This window comes from Pleurodeles waltl, chromosome 11, assembly GCF_031143425.1.
Source record: "Pleurodeles waltl isolate 20211129_DDA chromosome 11, aPleWal1.hap1.20221129, whole genome shotgun sequence".
Taxonomy (NCBI): Eukaryota; Metazoa; Chordata; class Amphibia; order Caudata; family Salamandridae; genus Pleurodeles; species Pleurodeles waltl.
Window position 1 is genome coordinate 741,324,561 of NC_090450.1, and position 21,343 is coordinate 741,345,903.

The following is a 21,343-nucleotide window of genomic DNA, read 5'->3' on the forward strand; positions in this document are numbered from 1 at the left end:
AATATGCATAGCATGTGAATCTGCAGCGGAACATGCCACGAACAGATGTACACTGGGTAAGTGACATTTTCCATATATATGTGGACAAAAAAAAAGTAATAGAAAAAGTGAGTGTGCAAGAAAGTATATGTTCTTTCCCAAAGAATGGCCTCAAGAAAATCGTTGGTGTGTGCGGTTAATTCCTTAAAGTTATAAATATGTGGAAAGTGCCTAAATTCATGGTTTTGCCAATTGGAATCAAAAACTAATGAAAATAAGTTTAGCAATATAGAAAATGGCAATAATGTTTTATTCTGTAATATTTTTCCCCTGATGGCCAGTCTGTAACAATAATATTCTGAACCTGGGTATGAAAGTAACTTCTTTGCACTTTAAAGTTTTAACTTTGGATTTAATTTTTTTAAATGTGCTCATGATAATGAGTTTAGAAATAGTTCTCATTTTGTAATACTCTGAATTTGTGGTTACTCATAATATCGTGACTTAAAGGACAGTTTGCAAAATGTATTCTTTCTGGCACACTGGTTTACCCTTGAAAACCAAAAATGGATAGAAATTCAATTAATAACAATTGTTTTTCAATACATTACCTCCCTTTTTGCTACAATAAATTGCAAAACGTAACATGGAAACAAGATTTTTCCTTCGAAAGTCATTCACCCTGGACATGTGGATAGCCCAAGGAAACCTACATACTCCAGACCCTTCTGAAACCTTAACCCCCAAGGAACTCCAAGGTGGTGTGACTTGCCTGGAACCCTCTGTTTTCTTACCTAGATTGCCTTGCAGACAACAAATTGTGGCTAAAATTAGATTTCTACACATTTTTATAAGGAAATAAAGCTCCAGAATCTTTTGAGGGTTGTTGCAAATGACCTTTCGGCAGCCCCCCCCCCCCCCCCCCCCCCCAAAAAACCTTTTGCCTTCCTGCTTCTCTTTTTCTGACCTCATTTTTGCTGGCTTTTGCACTCTATGCACTTTACAACTGCTAACCAGTGCTAAAGTGCATATGCTCTCTCCCTAAAACATGGTGACAGTGGCTCATACCCAGTTGGCTTATTTAATTTACTTGTAAGTCCCTAGTCAAGTGTACTACATGTGCCCCCAGGCCCTATAAATCAAATGCTACTGGTGGGCTGCAGCACTGGTTGTGCCACTCACATACGTAGCCCCCTAACCATGTCTCAGGCTTCCCTCTGCAGTGCCTGTGTGTGCAGTTTTACTGCCTCTTTGACTTGCACTTAAAAGTACTTACCAAGCCTTAGACTCCCCTTTTTCTACATATGCCACCCCTAAGGTAGGCCCTAGGTAGCCCATAGGGGAGGGTGCTATGTAGGTAATAGCAGGACATGAATGTGAGTTCTATATGTCCTGGTAGTGTAAAACTCCTAAATTCGTTTTTTACACTGCTGTGAGGCCTGCTCCTTTCATAGGATAGCATTAGGGCTACCCTCATAGTGTTTGAGTGGTAGATCCTGATATGAAAGGAGCAGCCGGTCATATTTATTATGGCCAGAATGGTGATACAACATCCTGCTTAATGGTTAAGTTGGATTTTATATTACTATTTTAGAAATGCTTCTTTTAGAAAGTGAGCATTTCTCTACCCTTAAATCCTTCTGTGCCTTCCAATCCACGTCTGGCTAGGTTTAGTTGACCGCTCTCTTGTGCATTCACTCCGACAACCGCAAACACCGAATGCTCAGTCACACTTGCACATATCTGCATATTGAATGGGTTTTCCTGGGCTGTGAGGGTGGATGGCCTGACACTTACATGTCAAAGGACAGTAGCCTGCCCTCACACAAAGGACTGCCACACCCCCTACTGGGACCCTGGCAGATAGGATGGAAATAAAAGGGGACCTTGTGCACTTCTAACCCACTCTTTGAAGTCTCCCCCCCACACACCCCCAGGCACATTTGGGTATTTAAGCAGGGTCTCTGACCCTACCAACTTAGACACTTCTTGACAAGACACTCTTGTCACAGACCCATCCTGGAGAAGAAAACCTGCAACCTGCCAAGAAGAACTACCTGGCTGCACAAAGGACTCACCTGACTGCTTTCTGTGAAGGACTGCTGCCTTGCTGTTGCCCTGCTGCCTTTCTGCTCTCTGGCTGTGCTGAGAAGTGCTCTCCAAGGGCTTGGATAGAGCTTGCCTCTTGTTCCCTGAAGCCTCAGGACCAAAAAGACTTCATTCCTGCAAGAAGAACTCGCTGTGTGGCGGAAATCAATGCACAGCTGTCAGTAAACAATGCACAGCCTGCATCGTGGTAAAAAGTTCTCCACACGCCAAACTGAAATGACGCAGCCCGACTTCACAAGGAGAAAATTGACGCAGCACGAGCGTAGTGACTGGAAATTCAACGCAAGGCCCACTGGATTGACGCATAGTCGAGCCGTAACAACGCAGCCCGACTACCAGAGAGGAATCGACAAAGCGCCTGACGTGCAGTGGAGTTTTCCACGCAACACCTACCTGATTGATGCCGCCCCTGTGACTTCATCCTGCCAGCGCTGGATTTCAACGCATTGTCCCCAGGGAGTCCGAAAACCCTGCAACCTGAAGAGGATTCAAGACTGAGTGCTGGAAATCGACGCAAAGCCTTCCCTGCGTGAAAAATAAACGACACCTGAGAAATTGACGCACACCTTCCAGTTTTCCACGCATCTCCTCCTCTGCGGTTCTTTGTGGAGATTTTGAACGCAAATTAGGTACTTTGTGCTTGCAAGAGATTTATTGCTTTTAAGAGACTAAAGACACTTTATTTCATTTTTACAGTGATATTCCAAAATATACTTATTGCATTTTAATCGTTTTGACCTGCATCTTATCAGATAAATATTATATATTTTTCTAAACACTGTGTGGTGTATTTTTGTGGTGTTCTACTGTGTTATTGAATGATTTATTGCACAAATTCCTTACACATTGCCTTCTAAGTTAAGCCTGACTGCTCAGTGCCAAGGTGCCAGAGGGTGGGCAGTGGATAATTTGGATTGTGTGTGACTTACCCTGACTAGGGTGAGGGTCCTTGCTTGGACAGGGAGGTAACCTGACTGCCAACCAAAGACCCCATTTCTAACAAGGGTGAAGTGTGTGGGAGGGAAATCGGTGGAGTGTTCGCAATCTTAATGCCACTGAGAATGAACCCCCCCACCCCCCTCACACACCCCTTCTGAAATCCTCATGAGAAAAGCTACCCCACTTAAGTGGCCGCATCTGTTGCACACAAAAGCAATGAGTCAAAGCTTGGGCTGCTTGAAGTCAGTATGGTGTTAATGAGGTCTTATCTATTAACACTAGCCCCGTACAGGATTCTCACCCTACTAGCATCATTCTGTTAGATACCCCACGGGTTTCCTGTTTTGCTTCACTTCAAAACCTGTTTTTAATCGTGGATTGCAATTGTAGTATAACAAATTAAATATGATCGCTTCACATAGGATTTCAAGAATGTATTACTTCCGTCATTTTTTATTCATTGTACAGTGTCCTTTAGTGCTTTCAATACCCAATCTCCAATGCATTTGATACCTCAAGCGGCCCTTTGTCAAATACTGCCTGAATTATGGAGTTTTTTGGTCTCCCCCAACGTGCTCTGTGTGAATAAAGCCCTCAGAAGGTTACAGTTTTGATCAGTTTCTATTACGTTCTTTGGGGTCCACTGACGAATGCAAGACAATGTTTCAAATGGGAAAAGTTTGGGAACACAGGGAGATCACATTTTTCATTAAGTGAACAATAAGACAAATAATCTAGTCGCACCCTACGTGAAGTCACCATTGATTGCGTTATTTGGGTGCCTTTCCTCTCCCATACAGAAAATACATACCTGCCAGTGTAGTTGTCAAATAGATGAATAGTGTAGCCTGAAAGTGGCATCACAGATACCAAAACTCCAGTATCGGTGTAGTCATGTCATTGTTATGCATTTTATTCTTTTGACTACAAGATAAAAAATTGTGTAGGAAGTTGGACACTCTCCCAGATAGTGTGGAATGCTTTATCATTGTATTCTCCTACGAGCTTGGAGATGTCCTGGGTTACATGCTTTGATTATTTTGAAAAGGGTGTTGAAAGACATCCATTAAATTGGATGGGCTTTCAGATGCCTTTATGGTGACAGCCCTTTGGCAGACTGCCTTCTACCAAAGTGATTTCCAGTGGTGAAGCAGGTGAGACTATGTTACTGGTAACTCTGAGGCTCATCCACCTCTGAATGAGGCAGGGGAAAAATGAGGTTGGTGAAGAACATCCGTCTGTTCACAGAGGATGATGATTTGCATATGTGATTGAAGAGCTGTGTGATTAGTGGTGGATGTAGTGATCATTGTGATTAGTGGTGGATGTAGTGATCATTGTGTCACTCCCACTGTTACCTTCTTTCTTCTATCTACTCGAGATCTCAATGAAAACAAGCCTGGTCTACATCTTGACAATCCTCATCTCCCTCTCTCTCCAGACTAATATTGTGTGTGATCAGGTGAACCTTTACTAATGCAGCCCCATATCAGCCTCTTTAGGTTCAGAACTTGTCTCTTGTCCCTTTAATGGGCTCCACTTGTTTGCCAAGCCCTCCCACAGCTGAAAGTTGGCTCCTGGCTGGCAATGGGACTGCCTTGAATGTAGTCCACAGCTACCACATTCAGCTCCTTCACCTGCATGTTAGTAATTTGGGGGGTTGTCCAAGGATATCCTGTTGTGCGATTCCTCAAACAGTGTGAGCAAAACGACATGGGAAATCTGTAGTTACAATATTGGTACATACTCTGTTCCCTTAACAGCATTTTCAGGAAGACCAAGGACATTGGTGTTTTGTGAATAGGGTCGTCTATCACAACAAGGTGGCTGTAAAGTTTGTTGTGTGCAATGCGTTGCCTACCGTGATTGTAATGCAGTGGGCGGGAACGTCTGACATGTTATGATTTAGGAAGAAAGGCGCAAGCAGGTCAAAGCAAGTGTGACCAGTGTTGCACTAGAGTAATTGAAGACCTAGTTGTTTTAAGTCCAATTTTAAGACGAAAAGCAGGCAAAGATTGTGGTCATTCTTTGGGCGTTTATCCAGTTTAGATGGAACAAATTAAAAGGCTGAAATGGCAAGTCAGGGATGGGTTATGAAAGGTATGTATTTCTGCACAGCTATTTAAGGTCACATGAATTGCCGGCTCCAATTCTGTCAGTTTCCCAGCGTTTTTGTTTGGTATAAAGTGAAGTAAGTCGGAATGCACAGGCATCTGAGATGGGCACTTGGGACAGTGTAACAACTCTTGCCTCTTTACTTGCCGAGTACAAACTCCTCATTTGTGATATGGCTTACTCTTCCTCTTTTGCAGGAATGATGTCTGGAACATGTTGATCCTGTACTCTTTCGGTGTCCCCACAACAGATCAGTTGAAAGCTACTGCTTCTACAGCAGTGAGACTAACTGTAACAGCTAGTGTAAAAGCAAAGGAGGTCATCAGTCTTCCCGTGGCAGTCTTGCGTTACACAACATTAATTGAATATTGCCAAATAAATGCGGTGGATACCCAACTTCTTGTACCATGGGCGAGTGTGGTTAAAGTAGTTGGTTAGTTTTATCACTTCACCCATGTATTTCTTCTGATGAAGTATGTCGTTGGGCTTATGCACTTATGCCAACTGACCTCAAAACCGTGACTTCACTCCTATTTGTAGTGAGCTTATGTACTTCCCGTCTGAGAACTTCACAGTTGGCAGTTAGTTGCAATGTATTGACCTGAGCTTTTTTTAAGCAAGCTTTTTGCAACCAAGCTCCTGATGGACTCCTTTGTAACGATTTTGAATTGTCCTACAACCACTGCGGTGCAGTTGCTGAACATCTCTTCTCCTGTATAGAAAATGTCTAACTTGTGAAATTTTATGAAAGTTATTGAGCAGGGTCCCACATAGTTGTTTTACTAGTTCCTAATGTACAAGGGCAGCCAGCAGGTTTTATGCTGGAACCCTGGCCAGTATACACTTGCAGATTGTATTGATAACCAATCGATCTCTTATATAATATAAAAAGCTTGGTGTACCAAGCTCTTCCTTGATATATACTGCCTAAACAGCAGCTGTCTTTTATAAAGGATCAAATACTTGTTGGCTGCTATATTCTATATTTTTTTCAAGGTTGCTAATTTTTTGGTGTACAGTTTATTTTTAAAGTCAACCATCTTCTGCATGTTTTTGAATATAAACAGGAAGCATCTTTCGAGCATTAAAAATAGCAAAATCTTGTTAACTTTTCCAAACATACGTACGCATTTTTACATTGGAAACACCAAATAATGCTAGCTGAGCTTACAGCTCACTAACTTTTCCTAGAGCTCTTACTCGTATAGTAAAGGCTCTGCATTAGTGAATCATGTGTGCAGATTTTAATAGTTTATGCACATGGATACAAATCTTGCCTTCTTCCAACAGCCGTAAACTGGCAGCTAAATCGTATCCATTACAGGATTTGGGCATACTTGTTCAGTGGATAAAATGAGCACAAGAACGTGTCTTTGACCCCAAACGATATGTTCTACGTGTCGGGCATTAGGAATTCCACACCCCTGCTCCTCTTTATGTCTGGTGAAGACTGGCTTGTGCCTGCTTAATGCCAAAATGGAAGTGAACCATGACCAAACAGGGTTTTGCATTTAGATGCAGTATCACGTTCCTGACGTCTACACTGGGCCTGGCAAAGCGTCGGTACACAGAACTGCTGCATGGGCAACTCTTACGATGCACACCTACACTCTTCCGAGACTAGCTACAATCTAAATGTAAACTCCTCTAATGCTAAAGTGTGACTCATTTGTACACGTTTGGTCAGTCTTCTGGATCACAGTACCGTCTCTACGCAGGAAAAACACCCTTTACCTCACTGATTAAACATCAGATTCTCTTCGTCGGGTGGATGCATTGCATTCCTCTTGCTCTACCCTGCCCATGGGATGCCTGGTGCTGAGCATGCATGGCAGCAGCCTTCAAACCCAAACATACATCCGTATTTACATATAGTAAGGTCATTTTATGTTCACACCAGAGGCTATTATTATGCATTACTCTTTATTTCCTGTCCTTCATAGCACTGTTAAAAACAAAAACGTAAATCTTAGTAATATATGAAAATGAAATAATGCTCCTCCTTAAACCTTCAACATTCCATCCGTTTTCCTTTTTTGAAGGTGCTCCTTGCGAAGATAAGTACTTGAGAAGATTTCTCACGGTATTATTATTATATTATGCTTGATTTAGAAAGAAGATTGAGTTTTTTTTCGAGGGAGTGTTTAGAAATGGTATGAACTGTTTGAGAGTGCGAGTTTTGGTGTTAACGTGCGATACTTGCTGCCTCTGTTTTGAAATGACTAATTTTTTCATGAGATTTAGTTGGAGTTGTACTGGCATTTCAAGGCAGCACACTTATGATGTACTTTTTGAGGTGGCTCACTGTTGTTCTATCGTGTTGGCAGAGCTGGCGGGCACCAGGCCACACACAACGTGGTGGAGTTTGGAAGTGAACTTGTGCGCATATAGCCTTTTTTGAGACCATGATGACTGAGTGATGACAGCATACACGCTGATTGGTAAATGTTTGGTGAGTGCATAACCCCCAATGCAGAGAATATTCCTATTACTCCGGGACGCAAGGCCTCTTTGCGCGGCTAGATGTACTCTTCTGTTGGGGCTCACTGAACGAAAGGGTTCCACATATGGAATACCTTGCCGAAACGCACTAGGATCATAACCCATTCTTCCCCACCCTCTGGTAGGATTCCCCTAGGCTACCAATCCCCTCCTGGCAACCGTGTATGGAAATTCTTGAAGACCCTGTGTGGGGAGCCATTGAAATCAGTTATCCAAAACTTTTTTTCTACTAACGGGACTGTCTCCTCTTCCTTAGTGGAGTGGAAGGCATTCAAGGTTGTGGTCAGAGTCCATTGCCTAGCGGCAGAGAAAAGGATACACGCACAGTTACTGACAGAGATCAATAATCTGGAACCTATACTTGACCGCTGGGCGAGGTAGAGAAGCTTCCAGCTCCCCCCCCCCCCCTCCCAAAACTCGTTGCTCAGCAGCAGGTGCAGGAGGCAAAGGAAAAAAATCTTGGAATTCCTGGAAAGGCCGAGGAGGCTTGACTATTGAGAGTAGATCATCAACGCCCACAGCAAATAGGACAAGTCTGGGTTTTTATTAGCTTGGCTTGCAGACCCCTCCCGTGGCTGCCAGCAAATATTGTGTTTTGTTCGAGCCAATGAGACTGGTATATACCCAGGCAGATATTAATGCAGAATTTCGAGATTGCTATGTCTGACTCCATAGTGCTGCTCCTGACCGCCCGGCATTGCATAGACATGTCATGAATGTGTGAACCATGAGAGTGGGGCATGGGATAGCGGTTGCCCTTGGAGGACATTTAAGTGCAGGAGGTGCACACTGCTATTAAGTCCCTGACTCTGATTAAGACCCCTGGAACTGATGGTTTGCTGATTGAGTTTTATTTTAAGGTTAGTGATATCCTGGCCAACAGGTTAACCAAGATGTATAGTGATGTGCGGATTGGGGATTCTCTTCCAACAGTGATGCGGGAGGCCCTGCTAATTCCAACCCTTGAAGCCTGGGAGGCGAATTTGGTATTCTCTTATAGGCCTCTCCCCATCCTGAATGTGGATTATAAAATCCTCAACAAAATATTGGTGATTAGACTACAGCTACACCTGAAGGATATCCTGCACCCAGACCAGTCTGGATTTGTTTTCACTTTTAGTACCAAAGTGAATATCAGAAAATAATTTATTTTTGTGTGTGTATAGATAAATAAATAACCTACTGTCGGTTGCCAGTATGTAGTTATAGTTAGGACCATGTTTCTGTATTTGAAAAAAAAAAAAAAAAAAAGCGTTTTTGATTTGCCTATGTCTTTGGCATTGTTTGAAAAATCTTCATGAGCCCCCCCACCCCCCACAAAAAGAAAGTGCTGGTGATTCTTATTGCAGATGGGACGTTCTGGGTGGGGGGGGGAAGGGGAGGGAATCTGTCAAATCTGTCAAGCGGGGGTCGAGGGGGAAAAAAGAGGGATAAAAAAAATGCATTTTCCATGTTAATTCCCTTAGGAGCTTTGAACACGACTACAGCCTGAACCGCTGAACGGAATTACACCAAATTTGGCAGAAAGGTAGGATTCAGTTCGCAGATTACACTTTTGCATATTTGGAGTAAATCCGTTCAGTAGTTTTTGAGACATTTTGATGGCAATCATGGCGAATGCGTGCACCAACAGGATTGCTGTGATTGGCTGACCCGCACCCCGACTAGAAAGGTGCAGTCTCCATTTTAGGTAATGAGACATGGTCCCAAGGGCTGAAAAATAAAATAAAGTGGCATGAGGGGTCAGGGTGGAGTTACCCTGACCCCAGAGCTGTGATACAGGGGTCTGTGAGGGTGAAATTATAATTATGTCCTTAAAAATATTTGACTAAAGAAATTCAGTCATTCATACACTGTCACTCACTTATGGTAGCACTTTCCCACCCGCTCACCAACCCACACATACTGACGCACCCCCTCACAGATCCTCATGCACCCACTCACAGACCCACTTTGATGTCACACATCCACTCACAGAACCATTCAGTCCCTCATGCACCCACTCTCCCACCTATTCTCACGCCAAGAGAGACAGACCATTCGGCTTTGCATGGTGCAGGTTTGGGTGGTTATGGGGTTTGGCTGCAGGGCCTGGGTGCAGGTAGGCCCTGCGGCCAAACACCATCCCACTGCGCATGGCCAAAGGTTGTGTGCGGTGCTGGGTGGTTATCAGGGGTTGACCGCAGGCCCTGTGGCCATGCCCCGCATTTTGTGTGGCAGTGTTTAGATTATTGTATAATAATTAAAATTACGTTAAAAAAAAAAAAAAGAAATTCACTGAAAAAAACAAAGGTTACAGGGACATTATAGTTGGGTTCTGAATGTACTCGTACAAAACTATAGAAATTCAGCAGTTATAGTTATTTCAGATAACTATAACTTGTGCCCTAAGGTAACTATAACTCCCACCCTCACCATGCACTGCTAATTACCACAGATATTACAGCACTCATGACAACTTCTATAACGTCATTACAAATATAAATACTACATTAGCAGTCAAGTCATTGAAGAAAAAAACTGCATGGTCGGGCCGAGTTATAGTTACTTTAGGGCGCAAGTTATAGTTACTTGAAATAACGGTTAACTAGAACTGCTTAATTTCTCTGGTTTTGTACCATTAAATTCAGAATCTAACTATAACGTCCCTGTAACTTTTTTTTTTTTTTTTTTTTTTTTTTTTTTACCCCAGTAAAAATATATAATCCCCCATTTCCCCAAGCACTCTCTCGCACACTATCTCTGTCTCTCTCTCTCTGTCTCTCTCTCTGTCTCTCTCTCTCTGCACCACCCCCACCCCTCCCCATCCACAGCCCTTTAAACCCCACCAAAAAGTCCTAAAGCCAGACCCCCACCCTCTCCCTCCAAACCTTTTTATAAAAAAAAATAAACCTGCCCCCTTGCCGTGACCCCTAACACCACCCCTGCCCAAGCCCTAAAGCTATAAAAGGCCTTAAACAGGACACTAGCAAGACACCTCCCCCCTTGATCCTTAACTATTTTAAATAAAAATAAATACCCGCCCTCTCCCCTCCTTGAGCCCTAACACCCCCTGCCCCAAACCATAAAGTTATACCTCTCTGCCCAAGGCCTAAAACAGTACCCCAGCGCGACACCTTCCCCTCCTTGACCCCCAAGCCTTTAAATAAAAAATTACCCACCCTCTGCCCTGGGCCTTAAAACTGCCCCTTGCCCAAAGCCCTAAAGCCTAACCCCTCCCTAAGTCCTAAAACTGCCCCCCCCTGTAGTCTTCCACCCCCCCCACCACCACCACCACCCCCCCACCCTTTCTCTTACCTCACTCTCTACACAAGACGGCTCTCCTGGCAGGTAGGTTGTAAAGAGAAAATTAAAGGGTCTCTCCGTTTCCTCTAATGCTGATAGCCTTTTCAAGACCTTTACTACACATGCCCTAACCATGGCTACCATGCTAATGCCCTTACAGTTTATACCTTTACAACGTAATTTGTTGTAAAGGCATGCGTGGTAAATGCCTATGCGTTTAAAAATAAATAAATAAAAAAAAATGCATGGTTCAAGCTATGCGTGGAAACAGCCGCATTGTAATGGCTGTTTCCTCCCTCTGACATGAAAGGTGTGATAGAAGTGCTTAGAGTTTTTTGCAGTGTCAAGGCTGGGAGTAAACTGATGTAAATCTCATATATACAACCTGCTTCGCCCGTCAGAAAGTGAAACATGCCCACCAGACATTTCCCAAAATTTACATTGGGTACCCTGTACCTTTTTGTTATGTAGGAGTTCAGCTTTATCATACAGAAATTCAACTACTAGAAGGCAACCTACAAGCGACTATCGCTTCTCCTCATACTTTGGCCTTTTGACATACGCTTCCACTCTTGGCCATGAGATGCACTGTGCTGGCTAAGATGGTGATGGTGCCCAGATTACTATATTTGTTCTCTGTGCTCTCACTTAGAGTGCCACGTCATATATTTTAGGTACTGGACAACTCATTATTTCTGCTTCTCACTGTGGAGGGTGGCCTGGTGGGGCCCGACTTTGCGCTATATTATTTGGCAGCACAACTGATTCGGGTGACCAAGTGGAGAGCAGCAAGTTGGGGCACCACTCAAGAGGCCTTTTTAGGCATTCCTACATGCACCACATGGTTTCAGATAAGCCTTAAGCTGTTCCATAAAACTCACAGGGCCACACCTAAAATTCTAACAGATGCACAGCTATGCTTGGGCACTACAGATAATGCATGTTAAATGTCCTTATGTTAAGGGGCTACCATTGGATGCGGTCTCATTCTTGAGCCCAGGGCATAATTGGAAGGAACCGCAGGATTGTGCTGGGCCCAGTTTCTGAACCCTTGGTGATCTCTTTTGGAACGACACACTCAGACCATTCCAGACTACTGATTGCAGTAGAACTACCCCTAATCCCCGGCCACCTTTTCTTTCTTTCTTTTTTTTTTTTTAAAACCTATGTGCCTTTAAGGACTGTGGTCCAAGTGAGATGTTGTATCGGATTGGGTGAGCCACTGACCCGGACGCTCTGCAGGTTCTGTGCACTAGGTCTGGTACAATCAAAGCCATTACTTTTCTATATAAATTGCTTCTTCGACAGACCAAATGGATCTCGGAAGCGCTCCACGACAGGTAAGCAACTGACATGCAGATTCTGTTTCAGACGGGGATTGGACCGCTATATTGGAACGTTCCTACCCCCCACCCCCACCCGACCCTCACGTTGCTCAGCACCAGGCATCCCATGGGCAGGGTAGAGCAAGAGGAATGCAATGCATCCACCCGACGAAGAGAATCTGATGTTTAATCAGGGAGGTAAAGGGTGTTTTTCCTGCGTAGAGACAGTTCAAGCTCATACAATACTGTTACTTACATAGAGCGTACCTTACACCTAAGATAATTAATCTAATGTTCCCAGGAGCTCAGGCAGAGTGCCTGAGATATATAGTCATAGATGCTGATTTTTATCACATGGTCTGGGAGTGCCTTGCTCTCTTCCAGTTCTGGAAAACGATTTTTGGATATATTGTGATGGGACATTACATCCTTAATACACAGCCCTACTGCTGTTTGGGCCTTTTCCCTAGGCCCAAGGCAAAAGCAGTAACATCTAAATGTATTGATCCAGCATTAATACTTGCATATCACCTAGTGACTATCGCCTGGAAGAACCACTGGGGTCCGTCCCTTCGGCATTGGAGTGCTGATGTTTTGAAGTGGGCAGCCTGTGAGGAGTCAATCTTCCGGAGGGAGGCCTTACGTGACCGGAGACCCCTGGAACATGCACAGGTATGGGGCTTAACATTGCACAACTGCCCTATGATTGATTACATGCTGAGAATTGTCTCCCTTTCGGACAGTAAGGGAGAGGGCAAAGACAGAATGGGATCCATCTGTCAGTATCTAGTTCCTGCTCTGTCCATCCTGATACCAGTCCTGTGCCCCCACACCATGGAACAGCTTTACGTCCCAACAAGGACTCCATAGATCTCTCTCACCTCCTACTATACTGGGCACCCTAACAGATGCTAGAGTTGAAAATGCCTGGAAAGAAATAATTTAAGAGTTTTTCTACTTTACTAATGGACCACAGGCAATGAATCTTGGAGGTGAAAAATAAGAGGGAGAAACTGCAATCACCACAACTAACAAGTTGTAGTACATCAATAGCATTGTAAATGAGTCAATGATAACTTTGAAGAAGGTTTAGTATTCTTATTATAAATTCATAATTTCTCTTCTTTATTGACAGAATCCGAAATCGTATATCAAAGGACAATTAATCAGTTATACATAACAATGCATGAAGCGTGTTCCATACAGTGTAAATCCCCTAATCTACTCTAGAAGATGGTTCTATAAAAGAGACCAGCAATTCGCTAGAGCAATCCATAAAGAGTTTGTAAGCCAAATATGTGAAAGCATTGAGTGACCTCATTAGAGTTTTAGAGCAAAATAAATTTCAGGCAGAGTCTTGGATTGAATCTAAGTGTCAAATTAAAAAGCAGCTCCAAGTGAGTCTGAGAAGTATCTCGGGCTCATTCAACAGCAATCCTACTCCATTCTGACACTGACTTCTTGCAGACTCCCTAAGTCTCAAATCTTCTCTGCTAAAACATTCTCAAGCTGATCTAGGAACACGCATTTTATAATCATAACATTTTGGAACTTGTATCTTTTTTCTTTGTCTTCACCACTGGTTCGTCCAACAAACTTTCGATGTCTTCATAAGAACAAGACCGCTTCCATTGACTAATCTATCTAAATAAAGCAGTTAAGAATCATTTCATTTATTTTGTTCTAACTAAACTATCTATTGAATGCTGGTTCTCACCATTTCGAGAAACCAGAGAAAACAATCCTAGTTAGTGCAATGTATATTTGCAGTTCACATTTCCTTTCCCATACTCTCTTTTCTATTCAGCTTATAAAGAAACAGGTTTTGTCATATTACTAAGATTTGTATTCATTAGATGAATTAATGAACTTTTGAAGTTTAGAAAATATCTTTCACATCGTCTGAGATTGTAAACTAGTTTTAAGTTATTCGTAATACAATCTTAACTTAGGTCACTAGTGACAAATCAAGTAAAATATGTGCTCATTGATGCATTCTTCAACTAAAGCCTACAGATATTGTTTCCTTGTGCTTTATCGGCTGATAGTCTAGCACAGAAAGGAAACTAAATCAATTTATTTAAAATTTTCAGGCCTGCATGTTATTTCTACACATTTAATTCTGCTCTCCAAAATGTTGTTAATTATAAAAAGCTATTTCACGGGCAGCACTTAATTACTCATTACTTTTTTTCTTTCTCAAGTATGTCTTGTTTTCCTTGTTACTGCATAGTGTACATTTGCAGCTGCGATTAGGCATCTAATTGGGCACGGGCCCCATCGACTGTACCTGCCCCTTTCCCATACTAATTGAATTGACTTGTCTTTGTAGTAGTCTGAAGCTGGATGCCTATAACTCTTACAATGACCCTACTGTAATATGTTCCAATAGTGTGTAAATGGAGATATCACTTTGTTAAAATGGCGTTAATTGCTGTAACCAGTGCTTTAAATGGGCCGGTACTCTCCGGTACTGAGTACCGGCACTTTTTTATTTTGAGAGGGAGAGTACCGGCATATCTCAGGAAAAACGTAATACTTTTAATTGGAGAGTACCGGCACTTCTCAGAAACAAGCAGGTACTCTATTACAGAGTACCGGCACTTCTATTTTTCCATTTAAAGCACTGGCTGTAACTCTTTAGCAAGATAATACAATTACTCTGAAAAAAACATGCTGATCAGGAAGTTGAGATTAGGTGCGCATTTTTGTTCGTAATGCCTCAAATATCAAGATGAATAGTTGTGTGTGACAAGGCCGCAAACTATTGGATGCATCAGTTGAGGCAAACACCTGACATGAAGTGTTCGGTTTTGTTTAAATTGCATTATTTTACTGAACATGAAAAAAATTGAAAATGTCAGAACTCTGCCCAAGGGCAGAGGTGAATTACAGCAGTGCTGAAATGGGGGTGGCTGTAGCTCCTTAAGAGAATAAAGGAGCCATAACAGCATGGAAGTGTAACATGTCCTTAGTGGCACTGAAGAAACAACACATCCCACGGCTAGCATGAGGAGGAATTTTATGTTTGCTTCTGGGAAGAAGTGTAATGATTTCTGCATTTAGAAAAGGATAATCTGGAACAAGAAAATTTTTATTGTAAGGAGCGTGAGATCAGCAGAAAAAAATTGAAGGATGTCCAATGGAAGATGTTAGCCCTCTTTCTATAAGACATCCACGTAGTCCAGATTGGGACCGATGAACCCTGTAACTAGATATATTATGAAACGGGAGTGGCTGGAATAAGGGGAATACTTACTATATAGGGTGTAAAAAAGGAAAATGGTGTTCGGCTGAAGAAAGGAGTAGATGTTTACAGAGGATTAAGTAGGGATTTGGGGATGGAGAGACACCCACTGACAAAAGAACAAGCCCTTTGCTATTCACAAACTTTACTTTTAAAATTACTGCAGCTGAAAAGGAGTAGTAAATGTACTCCAACTCAGACTTGGAGAAAGTCTGTCACCACACGTAGGCGACACCCTTTTATAGAAAATAATGGAATATGGGATTTAAATTAATTCCAATATTGATTAATGATGAAGTAAAATGTATTAACTGGTTTAACATGTATCAATTTAATTGTCACAAATATATCAATGAAAATGCAGATTTTAAAAGCATATGATAGAATAGAGTGGTGGTATCTTTTCCAGGTCTTATGTCATTTTGGCCTGGGCGACAACTTCATAACCAAGGTCCGTTGGGTGTACAACTCGCCCACAGCTCTGGTGCACTACAGGGGTTTTATATCTGACCCCATCCCCATTAGACGCGGAGCCTGTCACGGGTGCCCCCTTTCACTGCTCCTATTCCTCCTTGCCATGGAGCCGCTAGCAGCTGCCGTCTGTCAAGACCCAGGTATCTTTGGCGTCCTCGTCCCGGGTCAAGTCCACAGTTTACCTCTACACTGACGTCCTGGTCACCCTAACAAATCTCCTGCATTCTCTCCTGAAGCTTCAGGAACTCCTCACCAAATTTGCAGCACTGTCTGGCTACAAGGTGAACTGGGACAAAAGTGAGGTGCTGCCCATATCCTGACTAACCACCAAGGTGGCTGTTGCGGCTTTCCCCGTGATCTGGACACCGTCCCATCTTAAATACCTGGGTATATATGTTAACAGGGGCCTGGACCGCATCATGGCGATAGCCTGGACCCTTTGCTCGCACACATTTAACAGGACTTTGCAAAATGGTCGCAACTAGGTCTCTTCCTCTGGGGTAGGGTGCTGGCTGTGGGAATGGTGACATTACCTCATTTCACCTATGTCCTCGGCCTGCTGCCCGACTCACCCCACTCCCCATCTTACTAGCCATTGATCGCAGCATCTGCTCTTTCGTATGAGTATCGGCCCGACCCCACCTGTCTAACGCCAAGCTGATGGGTCATCCCTCCTGCGGAGGCTTATGGCTTCTCGTCTGTTGAAAAATATGCCCTGTCCCTACATCTCTCACATCTTAGCTACCGGCTCAGAGGGACGGCTGAACTGCCGTAATAGGTCCAAGTAGAACGTACACTTCCACATAGCCCGTGAGGACTGGACCTGCTCTATGGAGATGGCGATCCAAGAGTCTGAGCCGTTCACCCTGTGGTGCAAGCCATGGTGAAGTACTGGCAACAAGCTCACTGCTTCCTAGGCGTGGACACGTACCTTCATGAATACGCACCGATATGGGGCAACGCCAGACTTCATAGCGGGGGCTAAAGGGTCAACTGGAGAGAATGGCACGATGCAGGCATCAGTCATTATGGACAGGTCATTGCCGATGGGACCCTCAAGCCATTTGCAATTCTAGGCAACGAATATGACCACCTTCCCCTGTGCTCTCCTATCTTAGATTGTGGGGTCGATCCCGCAGGGTGGTGTCAGTCATTCACGTCCTTTCAGTTCGTCATTTCTTCTCCCTACCCCTCTTGAACAAGTTCTGCATCTCCTGGCAAGTGAAACGTCAAACAGAATTTGACCTGGAAGATTGGGCAGAACTTATAGAGGCTTGTGATCGTGGAGCGGGGGAAGCGCAAATGAAATTCTACCTGTTCAAAACACTCCATGATTGGTACTGGATGCCTGTCAGGCTGAGAGCGGTGGGTCTTCTACCCCTTGCACAGTGTTGGCATTGTCCTAGTGCCCACTGCGACCTTGTACATATCGGTGACTGCCCTTCTATCACGCCATACTGGGAGGTGGTGGGGAGGCCACTCTGTGAGACTCTCCCTCTCCAGACCCCACTCTCGCGCTCCCTGATCTTCCTGTACAAGGTTGAGAACCCTCTGATATGACCCGCCCGCAAACCCACATACTTTACACAGCACACACCACAGCCAAACTCTGCATACTCAGTCACTGGTGATTCCCAAACTCCCCACCCTCCAAACGGCGACATATGAACGCACCATTTACAATCTCTAAGACAAAGTGGATGTCTTCCTACAAACCTCGACCCCGCCCTTCCTACAGTCATCTGGGGACTAAATAAGACTGTACACAGCCACATGACCTTTCTCCCCCGCCTACATTTGACCACCTTATGTCCGCCCCACCTCCTCTCATCCCCTCATTTGGTCTGCCTATTACCTGCCTGGCAGACCCTCCCCCATTTTACCCTCATCCCCACGCATCCACACCATACTTTTTCAGGTCCCTCTACTTTAATACCCTCCGGGGATGTTTCGTCTTCCCTTAGGCCTTTGTTGGCCCCCATCCTCTTCCCCCTACTGTGGCGTATAGGGCCCTGCTGTAATTCCACAGGCACGCTCTACCCACATTTTGTCATGCTCTCATGCCCTTGTCCTGATGGCTCACTGCGCAATCACTCATTGCGTAGAGCGATCCATGGAGCAACATCGGTATACCCTTGCGGATAGGACATCTGCACAATAAACCCTGTCCTCCCGCTCACACCACCGGGGCCATATCTCCCTGTTTCCATACCCTGTTCCCCCTCCCTGTCTAAGTTGTCACATATCCCTCCCTCCCCAGAGCCAGACTCCCACGCAGATTCACAGTGGGTGTCACTGTCCTGCTATAACCCGTTTTTTTTTTTTTTCTTTTTTCTTTTTTTCCCCTTCCTTCTTTCCTTCTATACCTGTGATTGCTTCCTTTCTCAGCCTGTTGTGGTGTCTGTTTTTTTGGTTCTATGCTCAATAAAGAATTGCAAAACAAAAAATAAAATGCATATTTTGTGATGTCATATTTTAATAATCTTGTTCAATTTAAAAAAAAAAAATTAAAATTGTATTACAATATTATGTGTAGAATTAATTTAAATGAAATGTTTTAAAAAATAAACATTTTACTGTAGTTAATTATTTTAATGAAATTTAACTTTTATTAAGTTAATACAAAAAATTCAGTATTCAAAATTAAGTAGCGCTTTTGGCATTTTCTTATTCAGAACATTTAAGAGGCTTTTTTACTTCTACATTTAACAGAAATTTTTATGAAATCTACTTTAATATTGAACATAAATTACTGTTTCTCTAAGTTTAATAAACGTTTTACAGTTTCCTTATGCTTTACTATTGGAAGATCTCTGCCCCACTAGACGTCTGCCTACCTCAGTCTAGGTGCTAACTTTACACTTGTTAACTATTGAGTTCAGAGGTGGAGATATGTAAGTCTGCACTTTATTATAACTTTACACTCAAGTGTGGACTTACATTATGTAGTAACTGCACTACTTTTGATAACAAATTTTACACATGTGATTTACTCGCATGTAAATTTACCTTTGTTAATGGGCCCCACAGTGCACAGATGTTTCAAGGCGGACCCTAATTTTCTTTAGGCAACATTTTGCAGAAAGGCGATTGACTAGCAAAGTTGGACTAGAAGAATGCATAATTCATGATCCCAATAACAAGAGGAAAGTCTGGCTTTTCTGCAGTTCAGATGGAAGGGGCAGCCTTATCAGTTTGCCTTTAATCACCTACCTCAACACTTGATGAAAAACTGACTTTAGAGTAGGGGATGTTGGGGTCATTGAGACATTATCATAATGTTATCCAAATAAATATAACAGTGTATGAATGATGTGAAAAAACAGTTGGTCTACGTAAGAGTGATATTGTTTGGTTTGTATTTCCTCTGAGAGGTCGGTGATGGGGGCCCAAGTACATTTTTTTTTTTTTTAGGTTTCAAAATAAACATGCAGTTTAAAGTTTGAAAAGGAGAAAAGTGTGTCAGTTGTTGGTAAGTAATGTGGTAGATTTGAGAGCATTATCCAGATTGATTGGCTAGATGTCCTAATTTGAGGCATGTTTTTCTCGCTCCCCTCCGTTACCTGGCACTTGAGAGGAACAATGTGATTTTGTTTGTGGCGAAGTCTTTGGTACTCGTGTTGGAGTTTTCGCAAGAAGCAAGAGAGGAGCTCCATTTGTGGTTGGGAAGCTGAATCCCCTTGTGTTTAGGATTCTAAACATTTGGGGCCCATTGGAGATCTTTTTGTGTCCAGGCTGATGAAACATCACAGTTGGCACCAAGATCCAGACGTGTTTGGGGGGGGGGGATAAATACTTTTCATTCGGCTTGGAGGAGGATGGAGGAACCTTTGTTTATAAGAGATGTGAAGGGGCTTTTTTTTGGAGTGGATGGCAAAGAGCACTCTTTAAAAGGGCACGGTCCCGAACCATTTTGTATTGAGGATATTGGGGGATCTACTAATTTCAGAGATCCTTCAGGCAAGGATTCAGCTCTTTTACAGAAGTACTTGGATTCCAGTTCTAGAAAGAGATGTAGAGAAACCTGGGTATGTGGGTGTTTTTGAAAGGAAATGAATTGGTATCAGCTGGGGCTTCTGAGGTGGAGTTGGTTAATTCTTGACAGATTTGTTCAATAAGGAGTTAAGCTATAGGGCTGCTATAGGCCAGGTGTGGTGGCAGGGCATTTGTTGATAAATTGTGGTTCTGTTCGTAGGGTGAGCTTGTTGTGCAGAGTTTGACTGGCATGAGATTAGAGGCCTCCAGGGGCATGATATATTTCATAATGAGATGCAGATAAAGTTTTTAGCTAATTGGTCTCATGAACATGTAATTCTAATTTGAGTTTTTTTAAGTTGGACCTTGGTGTCTCTGAATAAGTGTGGCTCTGACACCATACAGCTTTGGAATTTGAACATGTTCTTTATTGACAGAGAATGAGAGGAGTGTAAGATGTTATCTAGATGGGAGAAGTTGGAACAAAACGAGCAGAGTTCCATCAGAACAATGAAAGAGGAAAGGGGATGGAGTGTTGAGGAGTTAAGGAAGAGCAGTATTCCAGTTCTAATGTTACTAGGAGAAAAGGTTTTGTATTCTCTAAAGTGCTATGAAGGAGCGACAATAAATAGTTGTGCGTAATTCTAGCCTTCCTATCTTCAATAAAAACCAAGGTCCTCCTACCAGTAAACTGAATTGTTATGCTACAAACATGTGATAATTTTAATCATGTAAATCTATGAAAGATCATAACACTAGAGAATGTTTGCAAGCGTTTGGGGGCTGAAGCATATCATTATTCTTTAAGGGGAAACACCCTTTACTATGCAGTTGTTGCCACGCAAAACCTTTGCCACACAATGCTTTTACTACAGATTGGCTTTATCATGCAAGTCATTACCACGCATACTCCTTTACCACAAATTAGTAAGTATATGCCAGGCAAGTTTGTGTGTATTAGGGTAAGGGCGTTTTGGGGGTTTAGGGGTGGGTAAGAGATTTGAGTGCTAAGAGTTTTTAGGGTGGGTGGGTAAGGATATTTGGATGGAAAGGGTTTTTTAGGGTGGGTTAGGGTATTTGGGTGGCAAGGGTGTTTTTAGGTTTTGGGGGTTGGTAAGCGTATTTGGGTGGCAGGGTTATTTTTAGGTGGGTAAGGGTATTTGGGAGGAAAGGACTATAATTTTTTTTTTTTTTTAAATGTTTTAGGAGTGGGTGAGTTCAGGGGTGAGGAGTCAATAAATAAAACAACGGTTTCACTTGCCTGGCATCTACTATTTCATGCTAAAGGCATATGTGTGGTTAAGACAGTGCGTGGTTATGTACACGTAATAAAGGCATGTGTGGTTCTGTCATCCAGAGGAGTGGTGGCTGTCTGAGTTTTCAGTCTCATCAT

The 21,343-nt window shown here is 43.0% G+C and overlaps 1 protein-coding gene across 3 annotated transcripts in view; it reads left to right on the top strand.

The window, feature by feature from the left end:
* The window catches only part of CCDC117 (coiled-coil domain containing 117), a 152,907-nt gene that overhangs the window by 130,325 nt on the left and 1,239 nt on the right, over nt 1-21,343 (top strand). The window contains exon 6 of one of the 3 annotated variants that reach the window (XM_069214463.1): nt 19,390-19,447. The exons of the other annotated variants lie outside the window; for them this stretch is intronic. Coding sequence (XP_069070564.1) covers nt 19,390-19,414 — 25 coding nt within the window. The 3' untranslated portion in view covers nt 19,415-19,447. The remainder of the gene's footprint in view (nt 1-19,389; nt 19,448-21,343) is intronic. 3 annotated transcript variants of the gene reach the window in all.